Raw genomic sequence first — 20,656 nt, 5'->3', positions numbered from 1 at the left:
TATTTGTCAGTGCCACAAAAAAATCACAACACATAGTATTTCAAGGGTGTAAAACACTATGTTTCTGCCAGTAGGTGGCAATAAATATCTACACCACATATAATAGCAATTCAGAATTTCAACTAAAACTTTTAAAGGCATTGTCAGGAGGCAAATAAAATTAACATTTCACTCCTTGAAATAAATAATCAGATTCATGCTCATTCCTTACTTCCCACTCAAGCTCTTTGAAGAAGAATCTGTTTTCTTGGGTTAATTTTCCAAAATGACAAGCTCATATATATATTTAAATTCAACCCCCACCCCCCAAAAAAACCCCAAAGAGATTCACTCGGTTGTCTCATTTATACAGCAAAACTGAGGCATTGGTTAGACTATAATTTACCCTTTTTTAATATACCACAGAATAGTTAAAAGAGTCATTCAGATCAGGCAAGTTTTGAAAGCATTTTGACTTTTTTATGGCTCTTTACTTGTGGTTCTGTAGCTTTTGGGCTACATGACAGCTCCTTAACCATAGCTGAGAAGGAGGTCCAGGTTCAGACATAATGCTAAGCTATGGTTAATATTAAGTATAAACCACCTACAAATTTTGATTAACCATCAACCTTAAGCTCCTGGACTGGGTTCACACACAATGCAAAGCCATGGTTTAGTTTCATAAACCATGGTTTAGGATTACATGTGAACCAGGCCAATATGAGTTTATAGCAGATTACACCTCCTTAGAAGGATGTACCAAAAAAGCACACAGGTTGATATGGTTGACTTAATTAGTATTTATTTTATTTAGCTAGATTTTTACCCTGCTTTTTAAATACAAGATATTAAAAAACAGCTACAAAACAGTAAAACATATCCAATAAAAAATAGATGGCATAGCAAAACACTCAGAAGAGACATGACATGAATAAACAGAGACATCAGAAACATCAACAAGTCACATTCAAGTCAGCAATAAAATATCATTTGGAATAAAGGTTCTATAGCTGCCTTTTGAAAAGCTAACAGCACAGCAGTAAAATCACTAGGGTTTCCATAATCTAGATGCCACCACGAAGTGGGTAGCTTTGAAAGTATGGGTTAGCTGGTCAAGTGCCAACCTATTTCTGCCATCTGTCCACAACCTCCTGGCAGACAAGGAAAACTTTCTGGAAGCCAACCTGACCCACACTTTCAAATACAGTCATACCTTGGAAGTCGAATGGAATCTGTTTCGGAAGTCCGTTTGATTTCTAAAACATTTGGAAATCAATGCGTAGCTTCCGATTGGCTGCAGGAGCTGAGTCGGATGTTCGGGTTCCAAAGAACGTTTGCAAACCAGAACACTCAATTCCGGGTTTGTGGCATTCAGGAGTCAAAACGTTTGACTCGCAAAACGTTTGACTTCTGAGGTACGACTGTACATCTCATCCTTTTCAGGCTCAGAGCTGGACAGCTTCCTGCCTAAGAAAAGCAGATGGAAGGTTGGGAGAAAAGCGAAGGGTGGACCTGGCATGACAGCAACTTAGCAGCCTCAATGTGCTCGTTTCACCTCACCCTCCAATCCCACGCTCTGCACATAAGTACATACAAAGGCAGCCTGAATTCCCTTTTCTGGGGCTCTATCTACCTTTCCTATTTTTTAAAAAAAGAGAATTTCTGCTTTTCTGCAAATGTCAGCATTCCCATGTGGATGTGCCATTTTGACTCCATAAACAACAGCACTCACCACATGAAAAGTGGAAACAGAGGTTGGTGGTAATATTATGATTATTTCAATTCATAGTTCTAGGTCAGGTTAAAAACACTACGGTGAGCACAGCTAATATGTTAAATACGGAGCATTAAAAAAAAGCTGTGCATTAACAAGTGGAAACATCACCTTGTACAGAATAACAAAACTATTATAAAAGCTTCAGATTCTGCTAAGGCTTAACACAAACATCCTGTCTCCGTCACTTCCCACTCTGTGGAGTCAAAACATATACCCTCATGTGATAGACAACAATCCCATGACTGCAATCATGGAGGAGGAATTCTAACACCGCCACCCCACCCCCCCAACACCAGGACGATGAGCCCAGCCACCTTTTATTCACAGTCGCATAAGCACTAGACTACAGCATGGCCTTAAACCTGTAGGCTCAACCGCTGAAATACACACCCAATATGTAGCAATGGAGATTTATGTTACTGCTTTATGAATGAACACTGTGTTTTATGAGTGAACTCTGTATTTTTGGAATTACCTAAGAGCCACCAATAGGGAGCTCTAGAATCTGACAGCTAACCAACTGGGTACTACCAAACAGCGACCCCTATTGCTGAAAGCAGGTAACCAGCAGGAAACACTTCAGCTCAGCCTTTCCACTGTTGACTGAACACCCTCTGCTGTGCACATAATGGAGAAAGCTCATAAATTGTATCCCTTCTTTCGTCCTGGCCAACTCTATTACACTGGTGTAAACCCTGGTGCACCAGAAGCCCAGAATAACAGCAAAGAAAATCTGCTCTTATGTCAGCGACTGATAAGACTTGTCAACTTGTTATTCCAAAGTCTTCCTAGATCATAAAGCTCCAAAATACAAGCCAAAAGAGAGCAGGTCTGGGAAGAGTGAGCCATACAGTGGGCACCACCAGTGAAAAGGCCCTGTTCTGTGTAGCTCCTGCCTTGTCATTTGACAGGGTGCCCACTTGCCCTCCTTCTTGACCTGGAATGGTCTCTATTGGAGTCTCCAGGTCCAATATAAAGGTCATAAGAAGGGAGAGCAGGGACCTTGAAGTTCCCCACAGCTGTTAATCAAGCAAGCAAGCAAGCACACAGGTCACCTTTGTCACAGGACACCTATGTCCTGGCCAGGCCTGCACCCAATCTTGTTTCTGTACACTCTTGTTTGTTCTCAGTAACCAAAATCATATTATCAACATATACAAGGAGAAAAGTTGTTTTCCTTCATTTGCAAGGAATCGTACAAAACAAAGCGGCACTAATAAAAGTTCCAGGATAGGAACAGAAAGCAAACTAAAAATGCTTTTGCAGTTCATCAGAACTATCCAGCAATATCAAGTTATAGGAAAACTGGTGCTATTAACAGTAACCGTAGTTGGTTAATTGATTTGGTACATAAGGTCTGATGCTAATTCCCCCCCTCCCAAGAGTTAAATGATAACTCATCAGAGGCAGCTACAGTTGCAAATGGAAACAAAATATCTATAATAGGAAGAGGAGCAGGTTTGCTCAAGTGTGTTGCAGGTAGAAATACTGTTTGTAATGAAGTGAGAGCAGTAGCTGCTCAAATAAACAAATAAGAAAGTTTTGAGAATTTACATGCGAGATTAAAATTAATTTTAATGACCTGTCAGGTGATTAACTCATCTGTCAGGAGAGCTCTGAGATTCAGCTGAGGGTCATATGCCTTGTCAATCCCAGCAGGTATATAACAAGAAGGCCGAAGGCCTGCCCAGGTCATACCCGTCATCATCCTTGGCTTCACTCAATTTTGTTTATAACACTCTTCCATTTTCTTCTAGTTGTGAGGGTGGGGAGGGGCCTCACAATTGGAGTAGCCTAGAGCCTCTCTTCATCTAAATCCGGCCCTACACCTGAGTCTCACAGGGGTGCCGCAGAAAGACTGTAGCCGGTTAAGAGAGCCATGGCCTCAGAAACGTTGAGAACCTCAGCTATAGCAAAACGTACTACATCACTTTTCCCACTAGATGTCATAGTAATGTAGCTGTAGAAATGTTATCTTAAGAAGCTAGGCTGATTTTCATGGGTAACACTAAAAACAGGATTGCAGGTGTGCAACTTCAAGACCGAGCAATAAGTGAAGGGGATGCTTAATGTTTCTCCTGCCTTCACCTTCTCCTGCAATCTCACTGCTTTCTCCACTGTGGATTTTTATGTGTCAGTATCAAGAGCATTACCTACAGTGAGGACTTTCATTAATAATTTGGTGTAATAATTTGGCTCCTACACATTGTGGAACTATCAAAACTGATTCTTTTTTTCTTGTTCTCATGGCACACTAGGAAGTATTGGGTTGAAATTAAATAAAGAAGGGACATCTACGAATGGGGCAACTCATATTTATATTTTGAACTGATGCCTGGGCCCTCCTTCTTTCCCACTACACATAGTGTACGAACACATCGTTTTCAAAAATCCAGCCAAATTGTAAGTATGCTCCCAAGATTCCTCTGATATATATAATCTATGAGCAAAACAATGAGCAAAAGGCAAGCAAGGTTCAAAGCAGCATAATAGGGCAAAGGCAGCCAAGATGAAAGCCATTCCGGGGGGTTGATTCAGGAGAGCTAAACAGACACATTTTTGCATGGACGCTATATTTACGCTACTTATCTGCACATGTAGTCCAAACAGGAACAGAGGCAGCTCTGTACTCACCTTCACCTCAGAGTAAGCCTTGTGTAAAAGTTCTGCATTGCTTAAGCTTCATTTAAGCTCCACATTAAGATCTTAAGTAGAGATAATACTTTGGCCACCTCATGAGAAGAGAAGACTCTCTGGAAAAGACCCAGATGTTGGGAAAGATTGAGGGCACAAGGAGAAGGGGACGACAGAGGACGAGATGGTTGGACAGTGTTCTCGAAGCTACGAACATGAGTCTGACCAAACTATGGGAGGCAGTGGAAGACAGAAGTGCCTGGCATGCTCTGGTCCACGGGGTCAAGAAGAGTTGGACATGAATGAATGACTAAACAACAACAACAGTGATATATAAATCACTTTAAGCTGTGTCAAAATTCACCATTATAATAATGTTGTCAACCTAAATCCACATACTTCTTGATGTCTCTTTCTCTGTGTGTTCAGAGCAAAGTCATCACAGGTAAGTTCCAAAAGGAGACCCCAGGTGACAGATGGGGTCTTCTATATCAATTCTGGACTTCCCACTAGGTCCATTGCTGTCTTTGCTCTCAAGGCACTGAAGGGAGAGAAGTGGGGATCAAGGGCTTGGTTCAATGGGTAACTGAGAGGGCTTGAGTGAGACACCCATGAGCCTCAACATGTCAGGCTGCCTTAGGACTTTTGTGGGTTCTTCCAGATCTTTAGTTATAGTGGGGGTTCTCTATGGGCTGACAAGCCTCTTCCTCAGCCGTGGTCTCCCTGGGATCCTGATAAATGCTCCCCAAAGCACCTGAGATTAATCAGAATTAGAAGAATCTTTATTTGCATCAGCCACTAGCCATAGCAATAAAATGTACTGAAGATAGAGGTTAAAAAAACTTAACTATAGAAAATACATTTTGGGGGTTTACATTGATAATAAAATAATAGATCTTATTCTAATTGCCCACGGTTAAAAACCTTGCAGTTTTTGCTGTCACCTTGTTATGTACTGAGTTGAATAGGATCCAAAATGCAGCAGTCTGATTGGTCGTGGAACAATAGGATTCATAATGCAGCAGTCTGATTGGTTCTAGAACAATAGGATCCAGAATACAGCAGTCTGATTGGTCCACAGGAGCCACCCAATCCAGCTCCAGGTGGAAGTGAATCCGCAACCTGATTGGCCTACAAGAGAATCCCGGAATTAGCCAATCACGTGGGGCCCACTGTGTAAATAATGTATATAAAGCAGACATTCTGGGGGAACTTTAATTCCTCCTTACCACTATAAGCTGAATAAAGAGCATGAAATCCACTCTCGACTCTGAGTACATTTCACTGGTGACGAGGATGGGATCCCGCTGAGCTGACTGCCACACACAGCACTGCCACCTGCCGCACCGCTGCCTTGCAAGGCTTCAGCAGTACACAGCAGTACAGTGGTACCTTGGGTTAAGTACTTAATTTGTTCCGAAGGTCTGTTCTTAACCTGAAACTGTTCTTAACCTGAAGACCACTTTAGCTAATGAGGCCTCCTGCCGCCGCTGTGCCACCGGAGCATGATTTCTGTTTACATCCTGAAGCAAAGTTCGTAACCTGAGGTACTGTTTCTGGGTTAGCGGAGTCTGTAACCTGAAGCGTATGTAACCCGAGGTACCACTGTAAAAGAAAGGTCCCAAACAAGACAAAGGCTCCCAGGATAGCGACCTGTGGATGTTGCACGCTGAAAACGCAGCCAGTGGAGGCTAGCAATACAAACACAAGGTAGGAGTGGGCACAGCATAGCTATCAACTTTTCCCTTTTCTTGTGAAGAATCCTATTCGGAATAAGGGAATTTCCCCCACCCCCACCCATCGCCCCACCCCCACTTCCACCCCTAATGCTTTTTTCTCCCCCTAATGTCTCAACAAATGAAACGGATTTGGTAAAATATTACATGGAAAAAATACGAGAGACATTATACATACCTTTGTAAAACAAGAAAATCTTTAATAAAAAAAAATACTCAAAAAGGTAAAACGTTGACAGCTATGGGGCACAGTTGTGTGAAACAAAGCACATAAAATAAAGCCACAGAGAGTTTTTGCCACGCGTGCAGTCCTCCTCATTTAACCCTGGGGCAAACCGAGGCTTCGCACGCAACGCACGTGGCAACCCAGCCACGCGCACTGAAGAGCGGCTGGGGGGAAGAGAACCCGGGGAACTTTCAAGCGCAGCCGCGCATGCGCCACTTTAAAAGGAAGAGACCTCGCTGCCGGAAAGCCTTTCTCCCCGAGCGCATGCGTAGCTCCACCCTGAGGAAAAAGCCGTTGCCTTGGCGGCGAGCCGCGCTTTCCTCGCCCCGCCCACCGTCGCGGTTCTGAGGCGGCGGTTGGCGGCTCGCGCGGACGGCCCTCTCCTCCCACCCCAGTCCCCAGTTTAGCCAATGGGCCGTTGAATGTCTGTCAGGGGCCGCTTTCGTTTCCCGGCGAGAGGGAGTCCAGTCGGCCGGCGGCTGCGCCCCCCAAGAGCCCCGCCGCCGCCGCCGCCCCGCTTCCCTTCCCCCGGCCTCTGCCGACAGAGATGAAGAGGCTGAAGGGGATCTTGAGGCTCAAGAAGAGGCGGGCGGCGGAGCAGCAGCCGGTGTCGGCGGCGTCTAGCGAAGCGGTCGGCGAGGTTGCCGTGTCCGCCTGCGCCTCGTGCCTCGCCAGCGATGGCGCCTACATGGTGCGGAAGAAAGAGTTGGGCCAGCTGCACCGGGCAGCGGCCGAAGGGAGCCTGGGCGACGTGCAGCGGCTCGTGCAGAGGCACGACATCAACGAGCCGGATAAGGACTCCAGGTGATGAGGGAGAGCCGCGGAAAAGACACCCCCCTACCCGAATCTCAGCCGGAGGAGGCTTCTTGGCATTATTATTATTATTATTATTATTATTATTATTACTACTACTATCATTATTATCATTATTATTGTTGTTGTTTCCGGAATATAGCACCTCCTACTACTACTACTACTACACAGTTTGGTCTCAGCTTGGCCTGCTGCTGCTTCCTTTGAAGATCCAGTGGTACCTCGGGTTACAGACGCTTCAGGTTACATACACTTCAGGTTACAGACTCCGCTAACCCAGAAATAGTACCTCAGGTTAAGAACTTTGCTTCAGGATGAGAACAGAAATTGTGCTCCGGTGGCAGCGGGAGGCCCCATTAGCTAAAATGCTTCAGGTTAAGAATGGACCTCCGGAACAAATTAAGTGCTTAACCCAAGGTACCACTGTACAGTCACTCCACTGTATCTTCACAGTAGCCCTGTGAGGTATGCCAAGTCGAGAGTGAGTGAGTGAGTGACAGTATCTCAAAGCAAGGAATTCAGTCCCCTCCTAGGTCGGTGCCTGGCCCATCTCATCCTGAATGCCGGAGATTGCTTTTTCAGTGGTTCAAAGATCCATAATAATAATAATAATTTATTTGGACCCTGCCCATCTGGCTGGGTTTCCCCAGCCACTCTGGACGGCTTCCAACAAAGACCAAAAATACACTAAAATGTCACACATTAAAAACTTCCCTGAACAGGGCTGCCTTCGGATGTCTTCTGAATGTCAGGTAGTTATTTATCTCTTTGACATCTGATGGGAGGGCATTCCACAGGGCAGGCACCACTATCAAGAAGGCCCTCTGCCTGGTTCCTTGTACCTTTGCTTCTCGCAGTGAGGGAACCGCCAGAAGGCTCTTGGCGCTGGACCTCAGCATCCGGGCAGAACGATGGGGGTGGAGACGCTCCTTCAGGTATACTGGGCCAAGGCCGTTTAGGGCTTTAAAGGTCAACACCAACACTTTAAATTGTGCTCGGAAACGTACTGGAGCCAGCTCCTAGGGGTTGAGGTCACTTTGGCCTCCCCCCCCTAAAATATTTGAGGGGGCCATTCCTCATCTCCCCAATACTTTATTCAAGTTGGCACCAATTGAAGGAGTGCCAGGTGATATATGCAACAGTCACTGTATTTTCACAGTAGCCCTATGAGGTAGGCCATGTCGAGAGAGAGAGAGAGAGAGAGAGAGAGTGTGATAGTACCCCCTAAGCAAGGAATTCAGTCCCCTCCTTGGTCGGTGCCTGGCCCTGAACCCTCTGCATCCAAATCCTGGACGCCGGAGCACTTTTTCAGTCGTTCAAAGATCTGTAGGAGCCAAGTCCTAGGGGCTGAGGTCACTTTGCCCCCCCTAAAATATTTGAGGGGGGCAGCCCCAAGTTGCTGGGCATGGCTATTCAAGTGATGTGTGTGCACCATGTCTTGTTGATTGATCATGCGGGGTGGGGCTTACCTGTTGTCGTCCAATATTTTATTCAAGTTGGCACCTGTGGAAGAAGGGCAGGGTGATATACACAGCAGTCACTCTGCTGTATCTTCACAGTAGCCCTGTGAGGTAGGCTAAGTTGAGGGGAGGCAGTACCCCTAAGCAATGAATTTGGGCACCACCTTGGTTGGTTCCTGACCCTGAACCCACTGCATCCTGGATGCCAGAGCACTTTTTCAGTAGTGCACTTGTGTCCAAAGATCCATAGGCGCCAACTCCTAGGGGCCAAGGTCCGTTCGGGCCATCCCCAATAAAATATTTGAGAGGGCCACCCCCCAAGTTGAGGGGCATTGCCATTCAAATGTGTATGTGTGCTGCACCATGTGATCTGTTATGCGGGGCACAGCTTTCCTTCCCCCCCCCCAATATTTTATTTAAGTTGGCACCCCTGCAAAGATCACATAACGCCTTTGAATGCTTAACATCTGGATTTAGGGCGGGTCGGGCAGTTCCCTTGCACAGGGTGCTGAACTGAGGGGGTGCAAAATTGAGAAGATTTGTGATTGGGAATATTTATTAGGGGGTGTCAAATTTTGGGCTCACACAGGAGGCCATATTATGAAAGATTACCAAAGTCTGCCCCTAACATTACATGAATAGGAGCATAGCTAAACTATGTGTCTTAAAAAGCAGCAGCTAAAGATGCTTCTGAGTAGGAAATAATGGGTCATTTGCATGATGTTTCCCTTACAGGGTAGAATGCAGGGATTGTGTAAAGCAGTCTTGGAGTCTTCAGCCCCTTCAGTACAGTGGTACCTCGGGTTACATACGCTTCAGGTTACATATGCTTCAGGTTACACACTCCGCTAACCCAGAAATAGTGCTTCAGGTTAAGAATTTTGCTTCAGGATGAGAACAGAAATCGTGCTCCGGCGACGCAGTGGCAGCAGGAGGCCCCATTAGCTAAAGTGGTGCTTCAGGTTAAGAACAGTTTTAGGTTAAGTACAGACCTCCAGAACGAATTAAGTACTTAACCCGAGGTACCACTGTACATTCCTTGGGGTTGTTCTTGCCTCACTCTTTTCAGGCACCTGTTAACTTCTTGCAACTTTTTACTTAATAAAAAAATAATGTAAATAATGCACTAATATTGACCACGAGAAACAGTAGATGTGGGGAGTCTTTATTAAGTTGTGTCCATACTTGTCCCGTGAAGTTTAATAACTGTCAATCAATAATCTCTCAGGCTTTACTTTTAGGGTTGTTGTGAGGGGGAAATGGGCAAAACCAAAAGTGTAAGATAACAAATATTAAGTCAAATAACACATACGGAAAAACTCTTGCTGTTCTGAGTGATGTATTGATTGTACTTAATGGTATGCCTTCCAGAACACCTTTGCATCTTGCCTGTGCTGGTGGATATACAGATATTGTTGCTTTCTTGGTAGGCAACAAATGCCAACTAAATTTCCGTGATAATGAAGGGAAGACTCCATTAATGAAGGTATGTATGAAGCAGTAATACAATACCACATTCTATAAATACCATATCTGGTTGAAAATGCCAGTTTAGTACCACTTTTTTTGTTAATGACAACCATCAACAAGTTAATTATTATAAAGTTAAAGTTATTTCTTCATGTTTCATTAAATTCTGACAGCATTAAATATTTGTTAGTATTAACATAATTTGTGGGCCTAATTTCCTTTCTTTAAATGTTGCAGGCTGTACAATGCCAGCAGGAATTTTGTGCAATTTATCTGCTTGAGAACGGAGCAGACCCTAATATTGTGGATGCTCACAGTAATACTGCCCTCCACTTTGCTGCTGCTAATTCTGGTATAGCTATTACAAAACATCTCCTTAAATATAATGCTGATATTGAAGCACAGAATGAGGTAAAGTAAAATTAGCTGAATACCATAAAATAATTTTTACTTCTGAATGCTCTTTTGAATGTTAAAAAAGTTTATTGAATAAAAATAATTTTGCTTATGTTGTCAACTTGCATGCAACTTGTCTTTTGTGGCAAGAGAACATTGTAATGAGTAACTTTTGTATATTACCCACCCATCCCCAATCAACAAGTGCAACATGTACAATTTACCAAGCATTCATGTGAAAGCATAGCATGCTGGTTCTGGGTTGAGTGTGATATTATTCAAATTATTCCCCCTCTGTGGGAACAGGAAGGAGAAGAGAGAGACCTACTCAGAGTAATTAGGGGGTGGCGCTGCCCTGTCCTGCCGTTGGTTACCAAAGTGGGAAGGGAGTAATTCAAAGAAGCCTGAAGCCATCCTATGTGCTTTTAGCACCTTGTATAGTACTAGTTTGGGTGCACAAAGCCCCAGAGGCCTTTCTTAAGGCAGTATTCTTCAATGAGACCTGTGAGTATAGGGTGGTATATAAATTTTAATTATAATATTACATAGCTGGGAACCATATTATATTATATTATATTATATTATATTATATTATATTATATTATATTATAATAGGGTTCCCAACTGTGTTGGACTTCAATTTCGGTCATCCCTAGACAGCCTAGCAAGCTGTTGGGGATGGTGGGGTTTTTGTTCAACAATATCTGAGAACTCTGGATTGAAGAACACTGTCTAAAGGAGCTCCCCTCACCTTCAGACTTGGAGTTCTCCCACCTTACTTTGTGCAAGCTCTGTTGGAGGCAGACAACTTTGGTCCACACACATATGTCCTCCAGTTCTATGGAAAACAGTAAATATGTGTGTATTGCAAATTTTGTCAGCTAATTCAGTTTTATGCTTACAGGATGGGAATACTCCTCTAATTGTTGCTGTCACAGAAAACAATCGAGAAATTGTAGAGTTTCTTTTGGAAGAAGGAGCTTCTGTAAATGCCACAGATAATTCAGGAAGGTACAGACAGACTCATTTATCTGATCTAAAGACTTAAGGACTATTTCTAAAGAAAACTGTTGCAGTTTCTGTCCCATGAATTGTAATATATGAAGAGACTATGGGTTGTATGCAAGAAAGTAATTGCACTTGCAGAACTACTTCTACTCTTGCAACAAAAGTTCTCCCACCGCGTGCCCTGTAGACCCCCCTGCATCTGCTTTGAAGGTTCCTCCAACCCTTTGGAGCGGATTGAGGTAGCGGACTGTTCTTAATAATTGCCAGCTCTCCATGTTTTTATTCTCGCAGTAGAATTTCACAACCTTTAACTAGTATGCTAATGTGGACAAAGGTTGCTGCAGTGAATAGACTTTGAATCTCATTCTGAAATGTTGCTTTGCTGGTGTAGCAATATAGTAGCCTAATCTTGACCTAATCTTGACCAAAAAAAGAGAATATCTGCATGGAACTTCCTTCCTGTGCTGCCCACCCTTTCATGTCCCTGCTTTCTTCTTGACTCTCATTTCCATGCTTCCTACTCCGTCCTTTTTGGCAACCTGCTTTACACCTCCATTTACACCTTCACTCCAGTCTTGTAATGTGCTCTATGTGGGGCTTCCCTTGTGCCTGATTCAGAAGCTGCATTTAGTGCAGAATGGTGCAGCACAGTTGCTGATAGGCGTGAGACCTTGTCCGTATATAACACCTGTGCTCAGATTCACACTGGTTGCTGATTTGTTCAAGCTGTTACTATTAGTATATAAAGCCCTTAGGAACTTGGGACCAATTCACCTGCAAGATCGCCTTACCTCATATATGCCCACTTGACCAGTTTGATTGGCGGAATCAGCACTAATACAGGTGCCACATAATACATGTTCCACATTTGTAAAATCAGTCTTTTGGTGTGGCAGCATCTGCACTTTGGAACTCCCTGCCTATTGATATCAGGCAGGTGCCCACCCCGAAACACCAGATTCTGTGAGTATACCCTGACTACTAGTGGCAGGGATTCCAGTAGTGGTAGCTTACACCTGTGCTGGATTTAGATAGGCACAGTTGAGAATTCTGCAACACTGGTCCCACTCACTACCGGCAGAGTTTGACAAACCTGGGTGGAGGGATGCCTTGCCTTACCTACATTATTTTCAGTGTAGCAGATCTTGGTTTGTATTGTTCTGTTAACCAGCAGTGGGTAGAAGATCTAAGTTAAATTCATCAATAAAATTCAGCCGTTCTTGCCCTTTCTGTTTCAGAACTCCACTGTTGACTGCTGCTTCTGAAAAAAACCGTGATTTAACAAACATTCTTCTTCGACATGGCTCAGATGTTTTTCATAGAGATGAAAGTGGATGGTCAACAAAGGATTATGCTCTGAATAGCGGAGATCCCATGTAAGCTTTTATTTCTAACATTTAAGATTATTCATTGACCATAAAATAAATAGGTTGAATCTCTTCAATCATTGCTGGAATGAAAATATCTATTTATCTAGCTACTCGCGCGCACGCACGCACACACACACACAAATAAATAAATAAATAAATAAATGGATCAACTGTTATGTGAGAGTGGATCTTTAAAAAGTCAAAGACCCTTGCAAAAGTTAGGGTTTTACTCCTTGAGTTGATGTAAAACCGTTCTTCTGGTTTGAGGTATGTTCTTAATCTCTTCATGAAGAATCAATTGTTTGTATTGTCATGATTTGTAAAAATTATCTCCCTTCTACCCCTTAGTCTTCTGCAATATGTATCTGAATTTTCTAACTACAAAAATAAAGAACAGAGCTCTGGAGATCAAAAAGTCTTAACTTTATTGAGCAGCCCAGAAAAACCTGGATATTCTGGCATGTTGGGCGCACCAGCTACAAACAAAGAAGGTACGATTTTATATACTAAAACAAGAGAATCTCTCCTTGTTCCGACATGGAATCTATGCAACTGAAGTGATCAGGCAAACTGAAGCTACCCTTTCTATGTTTCAAGTACCCAACTGGCAACTAATAATAATCACAAAATGATGAGAGTTGGAAGGGAATTTGAAGGTCAGTTAGTTTAAATCCTTGTTCATTGCAGAGTAGCCACATTCCTCACGGCTTCTGTGTGCCCCCTACTAGGGATTGTTGAGTTTTCATCCTGAAACATGCCTGTACAGTATATTAATATAGTGCAGAATGAGTGTGTGTGTGTCGAATAAGGATTTCTTAAAAGTTTATGGCACCTGAAGAATTCAGGCTTTAGGCTACTGCATTACACTGTAGCTAAATGCAAACTTACATGTATGCCATATTTGAAGGGCTAGAATAGAACAGCTTCTATAATATTGCAGTTACTTTGTGTCATTGGCTGCTTAGTAAAAAATATCGCATTTAAGAATTAAGTTTATACACACACTTTATAGAAGTAATTAATAAGTATGTGTCCTCTTAAACCCTCATTGTAATCCTGAACTTAATCATAATATCTCCCCCAATGGGGAAAGGGGGTGGGTGGGACTTGGGAAGGGGTGGTCAGTTTGGAGAGAAACAAATTCCTTGACAAGGTACAAGAATCAAAACAGCAGTACACTAGGATTACTTTGTTATTCTTTGAGGGGTGTCTGCTTATTAAAATAAAAGAAGTTCAGAGTCTTGCAAGGAAGGTTCACTCTTTGATCTGCAAACTTAGTGCATGTGTATATTTACAGAGCTAGGCCCTGATATGAAAAATGATTGCCACAATGCTGCTTTGAAACATTATATACCTACCTTCATGTGAGACATCATGCTGCAACTAGTGCAACACATCCTGCCTATTCACTTATTTAATGGGTTAAAAGGAAAGATGAGTTACAAGGTCACTTCTAGCTCTGTCATTCTGTGTGGAGGGTATTGCTTGCAAGTTCAGTAGCTTTGGTTGCATGATAGATTCAGTTGCATTTTCTGGTGTACAGAGAAGTCTGGGGCTTAAATCTACCCCCCTGCCACTGAAAGCTTTAAGGTAGTGGTGAAACTTCAACTAACCAAAACATATGATACCATGCCATATTCATATTGCCTAAATAAAACATTGCTAAGGATGTGGCCCTTAGCAGCTGTAACTTCCCAGCAGTTTGGAGCTTAAGTGACCATGGAAATCCCTAAGCATAGCATGTTAAACTGAAAGGGGTGCTTTTGGGGGGCGGACATCGAAACTTAGCTTCAGCCAGCATTTCATCTCATATCTTTATGCTGTCACTTCTGTAGTAGAAACCTAAGAGTCGTGGTTATTGACTTACAGTAATATTGTAAATTGCTTCAGGATCCCTCATGGGAAGTGATTCATATATTAAATGATGATGATGATGATAGTAATAATAATGTCTCTGAATGCACTGTGGAATGAGAGATGGCAGCTTAATTTCTGGCTGCATATCGAGCTTGCCAACAGCATTCAATTTGAACAACAGCCCAGGGTTCTCACAATAGTGGTATCAAAACAGCCAAATGAACAGTGCTCATAGAAAGTAGCTACAAGCTGGTGAATCTAGGTTGGATACGTATTTCTGTAACCATAATTATCATAGTGTAAACCAGGGGTAGGGAATCTTTTCGGGTCCAAGGGTTTCGTTTTCTAATGTCTAAGCTCCTAGGGGCTGCATATCAGCCATGGTCAGGACTAACATAAAAAAGTGGATGAGTCCCCTGGCACACTCTTATACATATTATACATATGCAAATTGCTGCATATTCACAAGTAACATGTTCATAACACTTACTCATTCAATCATGCCCACAGCCCTTATACACAGAGAGACATGCACATACACATTTAGACTTACTGTCAACACCCTCTTTACAGTTAGTTAATCTTTCCCTCCTCATCTGTAATCTCAACAAGGATCCTCACACCCTTGCACAGTAATTGGGCTTAAAAATGCTGTTTCGTTGGAGCCATTGAGATACTTCCCCGCCCCCATCAAGCCTAATTAAGTGCTGCATGGGATGAATATTTGATGGCATTGCAGTACATGTGGAGGGTTAAGTTTTACCTCCTCGACTCTCCCTTTTGCTGCACATCTTCCCCTCCCTCCTCAGCAGTTGGGCTTTTTTTTTTAAAAAAAAAAACCTTCTGTTGCTCCTAATGGAACAAGCTTAATTGTTGTGCAGGGGGCTGTTGGGGGACAGACATTTGTTTCTGCATCCTACTGTCCAGGGATCCTTTACATTTACCTTTTTAACATATATATGTGTATGTGTGTGTATGTATGTATGCCTCATGTGCCCCTTAATCCTGTTTTAACTGTTTGGTTTGGTGTTTTACAACTGTTAAAATTACATTTTCATTTCTTAGGAAACACTGATACAATGTAAGTCCTTCAACATTGTCACTTTTTTTTTTTTAAGGAATGATCAGGAAGCTTCCTGCCTGTATATATAACAAAAGTGAATACTAATGTGTTTATTATTAAATGATGTTTATAAATTGTTCTAGAGTAAGTTTGTAGCATGAGAGAATTTATTTTGGTTGTTGTAACACACCGTAATGCTGGAAGAGTCAGGAGGATTAGCTAGGCCCATCCGCTTTGTATCCTGAGAAGCTGCAATCCTATACAGTGCTCATTTAACTGCAAGTGAGCCTCATTTATCTCAGCTGGACTTATACTGCTATCTTAGAAGCAGTGGCGTAGCATGGGTTGTCAGCACCCGGGGCAAGGCAAGTAATTTGCGCCCCCTAACCCGTGGATTTGCGCCCCCTAACCCTAACCCCCAGATGTTGCGCCCGGTGCGGCCGGCCCCCCCTGCACCCCCCACGCTACGCCACTGCTTAGAAGTGCCTCCTGAGAAATAAGACAAGAATGTTAGCATATTCATCTCAATACATTAATCTATGTAATCTACCAAAATATGTAAGGAGAAAAGACATGCTTTCACACTTGTTAAGACCAGCTCCAGATTCACCGGCAAATAATGCTAAATGGAATGGAAAACTTTCATGCCCTGTATTGGTAACCAGTCTATTTAGAAGGCGGGGGAATCATATCTATTAATGTAGTGATCAGATACAGTATTCCCAAGCAGAGAACTAAATGTATCAGCTACATCTTTCCAAACTCCATTTTTTTTATCTCTAGTTGTGTCTTTGATCTGTTATGAGAAGTGGGGAAATCCAAATATCTGAGTGTGGGAGAGAGTTGGATGATTTGCCTTTCTTGAACTTGAATTGGTGGTTTGTTTTTCATTGCAGCATACTCATTACATTGAATAACTTGTTAGTTTATATGTGTATTTGTGTTTCTATATTTGTAATCGTTTTATGAATTCACTGTTTTTATCTATTCCTTCCATGCCTTGGCCTAAATAGATAGACAAGTGCACCTGACACTCAGTCACACAACAGGAGATTCAGGGAAAGGTATAACAGTCTCCAAGGGTCAAATATGTAATGATTCATTTAGATTTAGATTTTTAATTCAGATTCCCTGCTTTGGTTTGTGCTTACTGCTTCTAGAAAATCCGTAGTACATAGTTCAATTGTAGCAAGCTGATGTGGAAATAATGGCCAAACTAGATGATGGGTTTTTGTGTGTCAGGATTGAAAAATATGGCAACCAAGGTTGGATGCTTAAATCCTCTCCCCCTGCCATAGTTGTCACCCCCCCCAATGGTTTTCCTCCTGGAGAAGAAGTTGCTATAAGCATCAGTTTTATCTTTCATGGTCTTGGGTCTGATCAACATCCCCATATCTGCAATTTGTTTTAAAATGCAGAAATGCGAAATGCAATTTCTCATTTTACCTATCATCTAATTTAGCCCTTGGTATCTTGTTCTCTTCAAGAGTGAATGATTTAGAAGCGATTGTTGCTGTTCTGTGCTACTTGGATCCACTGTATGCTAGAGCTCCCATTGTGCACATGATGGCATTGTCTAAGCTTCACAGAGAATGTTCCTCAGGCAGTGAGGAACTTCTCATCCATAGGGTAATGGCCTTGCTTAACTAGAGCTCACAGTGTTACATGTCAGCAAAGGTAATTTGGATGAGTGAATTGTATCTTTGGTCTCTGAAAGTTGTTTCTCCATGCACTATCCAGTGTTAGGATGTGGGCTGTTTCTTCTGTGTAGCTTCTCATTCCTTTTCAGCCTGTTATGGGAAGTGATGTACTTCAATCTCCTTGAATTATCTATTGGGAGGGGGGAGAGAATTTCCAGAGTTCTCATGCATGTTGAACAAGCTCAGATGCTTCCTTTGCAGAGAGCTGGAAATTTAGGAAAAGTACTTTGCATTTCCTACCCACCCCCTGCCCCTGAAACAAGTAAATTTGGAAGGCAATAGGGTTGACGATGGTAGAACTTCCATAAACCAGAACTTTTTGAGCTTTGGATAACTCTTGGGGAAAGCCCTGATTTCTTTTCCCTCAGAATTTCCCAACTGAGATAGTGTGAGTGCTCAAAATTACTCCCAACATGGAAGGTGGCTTGTGTGCTTGTTTTATTGATTGATTTTTTTAAAGAAACTCTGACCTGCCTTTCAACAAGGCCCCAAATACACATTGAGGCATCTGTGAATGTGAAACTTTCTTGTACTTTGGCTTAAAAGACAACTTCACAATTAAAATAAAGATAAGCCTATGGAGCCATTTTTTTACATTGATGCAATCAAAAAGCCATGACTTGAAAAGGAGTTGTGTTTACATAGGTCCTTCTATTCATGCACACTTGTATCCATGTATATTGTTGCTTATGGATTTGTATGCTAAATGGTCTTGCATTTCCACCATTCCCAATACCATAGGGAGTGATAAGCTTTACAATGGGGGAATCTTAGATCCGTGCTTGCTGTTTTTTATTTAGCTAGTGAACATGTACAAAAGTGCACAAGGCAGTTATTTTCAGATTTTTAAAGATAATTTATCTTTGTTCCTTAATATTTTTAGAGATTTGTACAGTTTAAAACATTTTAACTGAAATTGTTCCTTAAAGTTTCTTCATTGTCTTGATTTTTATGTTTTTATTGTGCATGCTTTTTAAACAGTTATTGATGACCATTCCTTTGGAGATTCATTCAGGTAAGATTTTACATTTGCTTTTGATAAAATTAGTTCTACAAAACTGGATTTTTATTCTGATTTTTAAATGTTCATTTCAGAGATTCTGGAAAAGCAGATAATGACAGCTGGATTTCTTCAGAAGAAGAAGATTTCAGTCCTAAGGTATGTTATAACTTGCAGACGTCAGTTGAACCATAACCTGTTAGACTTGGGTCCACCATCTGCTATTTGTACTACACCATACCTCAACCATGCGCTGCTCTGGTTCGCCAGAAGCGGCTTAGTCATGCTGGCCACATGACCCAGAAGCTGTACACCGGCTGCCTCGGCCAAGAAAGCGAGATGAGCGCCGCAACCCCAGAGTCGGTCACGACTGGACCTAATGGTCAGGGGTCCCTTTACCTATACCTATACCGCAACCAGTGTGATCAGTGTTTTCTGTTTGCTTGCGAGTTTTCCCCTGTTTACAAACTCTAACTCCAGCGATGTACATATTTTAAGTACACTTAATTAATATATTGATTATTAAACCCCAGATCGATCGTTTTTATTGTTTATGTAGAAAATTATGCAGAAATTATGGTTTAAATAGGCTGGCTGTTTGCCATAATAAATACTGGTTGATTGATCCATTGATTGATTGATAACTCCAGTGATGGATCATTATGTAAAAGTCTTGGAGCTTTCTTCACCCACTGCTGAGAAAGAAACAACGTAATGTGGCCTTGTTAAAAATATAATATATGAAGTGTTAGTTCAGCTAAATCTTAACGTGCTTAAATTTTGTTTCCAGAAACCAGAGAAACCAAGTTTGGCTCAGATAATGAATCTTTCCCAGCAAATCAAGAAAAATGGTAAGTTGCCTGTAAAACAGGTTTAGCATAACTTGCTTGAGCAATTTTAAAAAATAATTATTTCTCCTGTGTTTAATTTTTTGTGTGTGTTTGTATTTTGATGTAGTAGATGAGAAAAGTAGCATTATCAGAGCAGAACCTATAGCCATTTCACAACAGAATAAATCAGATTCTGAAGCTGAAGATCTGAGAAAGTCCCTTCCTAAGCCTTTGTTCCAAGTTCAATCCTTTCCTCATCCTGTTCTGTCCTCACCCGGCTCCTTTTCAAAGTGTTCCCAGATGACTCCCAAACTGGACCCTAAGCAGGTAAAAAAATTAATTTACAAGTTTCAATCTATCATTTGTTTATCATCTGTATTTTTATACCCACTTATGTTTGTATAAAGACAATGAAAATAATCAGTCATCAAAAGAAAATATACAAGCAGTATCCATTAATTCCCCAAAGCAAGAATTGAATGATCCAAATGATTCTTCAATCATTGAAGAGGAAGAATGTGAGGAGGAGGAGGAGGAAGAAGAAGACGAGGAGGAGGAGGAAGAAGAAGAAGAGGAGGAGGAAGAGGAGGAGGAAGAGGAAGAAGACATGGAAGAGGAGGAAGAAGAGGAAGGAGAGGAAGAGAATGAAGAGGAGATAAAGGCAGAAATGGAAGATAACTTCAGTGAAGAAAAGGAGAATAATTTTAGTGAACAAAACATAGAAGAAAGTTTGGGCAAAATAGAAAATGTGAAAGGGGAATATTTTGAAAAACCAGAAGGAAGAAAATCTATTGCATCCAGTGAGCTTAAGCAGGAGGGAAATGCTTCTAATAGTAATAGTGAAATAGATTTACAAAACGGAGGACTGAAAGAATCTGTTGGCGTCTCTGTGTCTTTTATTGATGGGCAATTTGAGCGTTCAGATGAAAATAGAGCTATTAGCAGTGTAAATAATGAACTGTCCAATTGTTCATTTGAAAAAGAAAAAAGTTCTAAATATGAAGACCAATTGCAAGAAAATGAGAAAAACTCCAATATTTCACATGAGAGTCCCAAAAAAGTTTTCCCCTCATCTGAGATTTTTGAAGCAACCAAAGATTGTACAAAAGATGCATTTTCATCTCCCTCAAACAGTTGCCATGATAACGGGGTAGATTCAAACATGGGTGATGACATTGAAAATGTTGATGATCCTGAGTCTGAGACAGAACTTGAAAAACACAAATCTAGAAAACAGAATTCCAAGGATGCTGATCTTTTGGATAATCAAAATATTGGAGAAGAACAGTGCATGGATTCAGAAGAACTGGAAGAAGCAGTATGTGAACCACTCGTTC

At 41.9% G+C, this 20,656-nt stretch overlaps 1 protein-coding gene and 1 long non-coding RNA gene across 6 annotated transcripts in view; one reads left to right on the top strand and one right to left on the bottom strand.

Moving 5' to 3' along the window:
* The first annotated feature begins 6,617 nt into the window (after positions 1-6,617).
* ANKRD26 (ankyrin repeat domain containing 26) overlaps positions 6,618-20,656 on the top strand; it is a 59,675-nt gene continuing 45,636 nt past the window's right edge. For all 5 annotated transcript variants that reach the window (XM_083698870.1, XM_083698871.1, XM_083698873.1 and 2 more), the window contains exons 1-10: positions 6,618-7,156; positions 9,997-10,111; positions 10,333-10,506; positions 11,396-11,502; positions 12,738-12,875; positions 13,218-13,360; positions 18,471-18,504; positions 18,585-18,648; positions 19,280-19,340; positions 19,447-19,646. In XM_083698870.1, coding sequence (XP_083554996.1) covers positions 6,900-7,156; positions 9,997-10,111; positions 10,333-10,506; positions 11,396-11,502; positions 12,738-12,875; positions 13,218-13,360; positions 18,471-18,504; positions 18,585-18,648; positions 19,280-19,340; positions 19,447-19,646 — 1,293 coding nt within the window. In that variant the 5' untranslated portion in view covers positions 6,618-6,899. The remainder of the gene's footprint in view (positions 7,157-9,996; positions 10,112-10,332; positions 10,507-11,395; positions 11,503-12,737; positions 12,876-13,217; positions 13,361-18,470; positions 18,505-18,584; positions 18,649-19,279; positions 19,341-19,446; positions 19,647-20,656) is intronic.
* LOC310825687 lies at positions 15,559-16,399 on the bottom strand. The gene is made up of 2 exons (XR_014555442.1): positions 16,258-16,399; positions 15,559-16,102 (listed from the first exon to the last, which is right to left on the bottom strand). It is a non-coding gene; the product is annotated as an uncharacterized lncRNA (long non-coding RNA).

This window comes from Podarcis gaigeae (genome assembly GCF_964106915.1).
Source record: "Podarcis gaigeae genome assembly, chromosome: 10".
In the NCBI taxonomy this organism is placed as follows: Eukaryota; Metazoa; Chordata; class Lepidosauria; order Squamata; family Lacertidae; genus Podarcis; species Podarcis gaigeae.
Note: the sequence above shows the minus strand (reverse complement) of the source record. Positions and strands in the feature narration are given on the sequence as shown.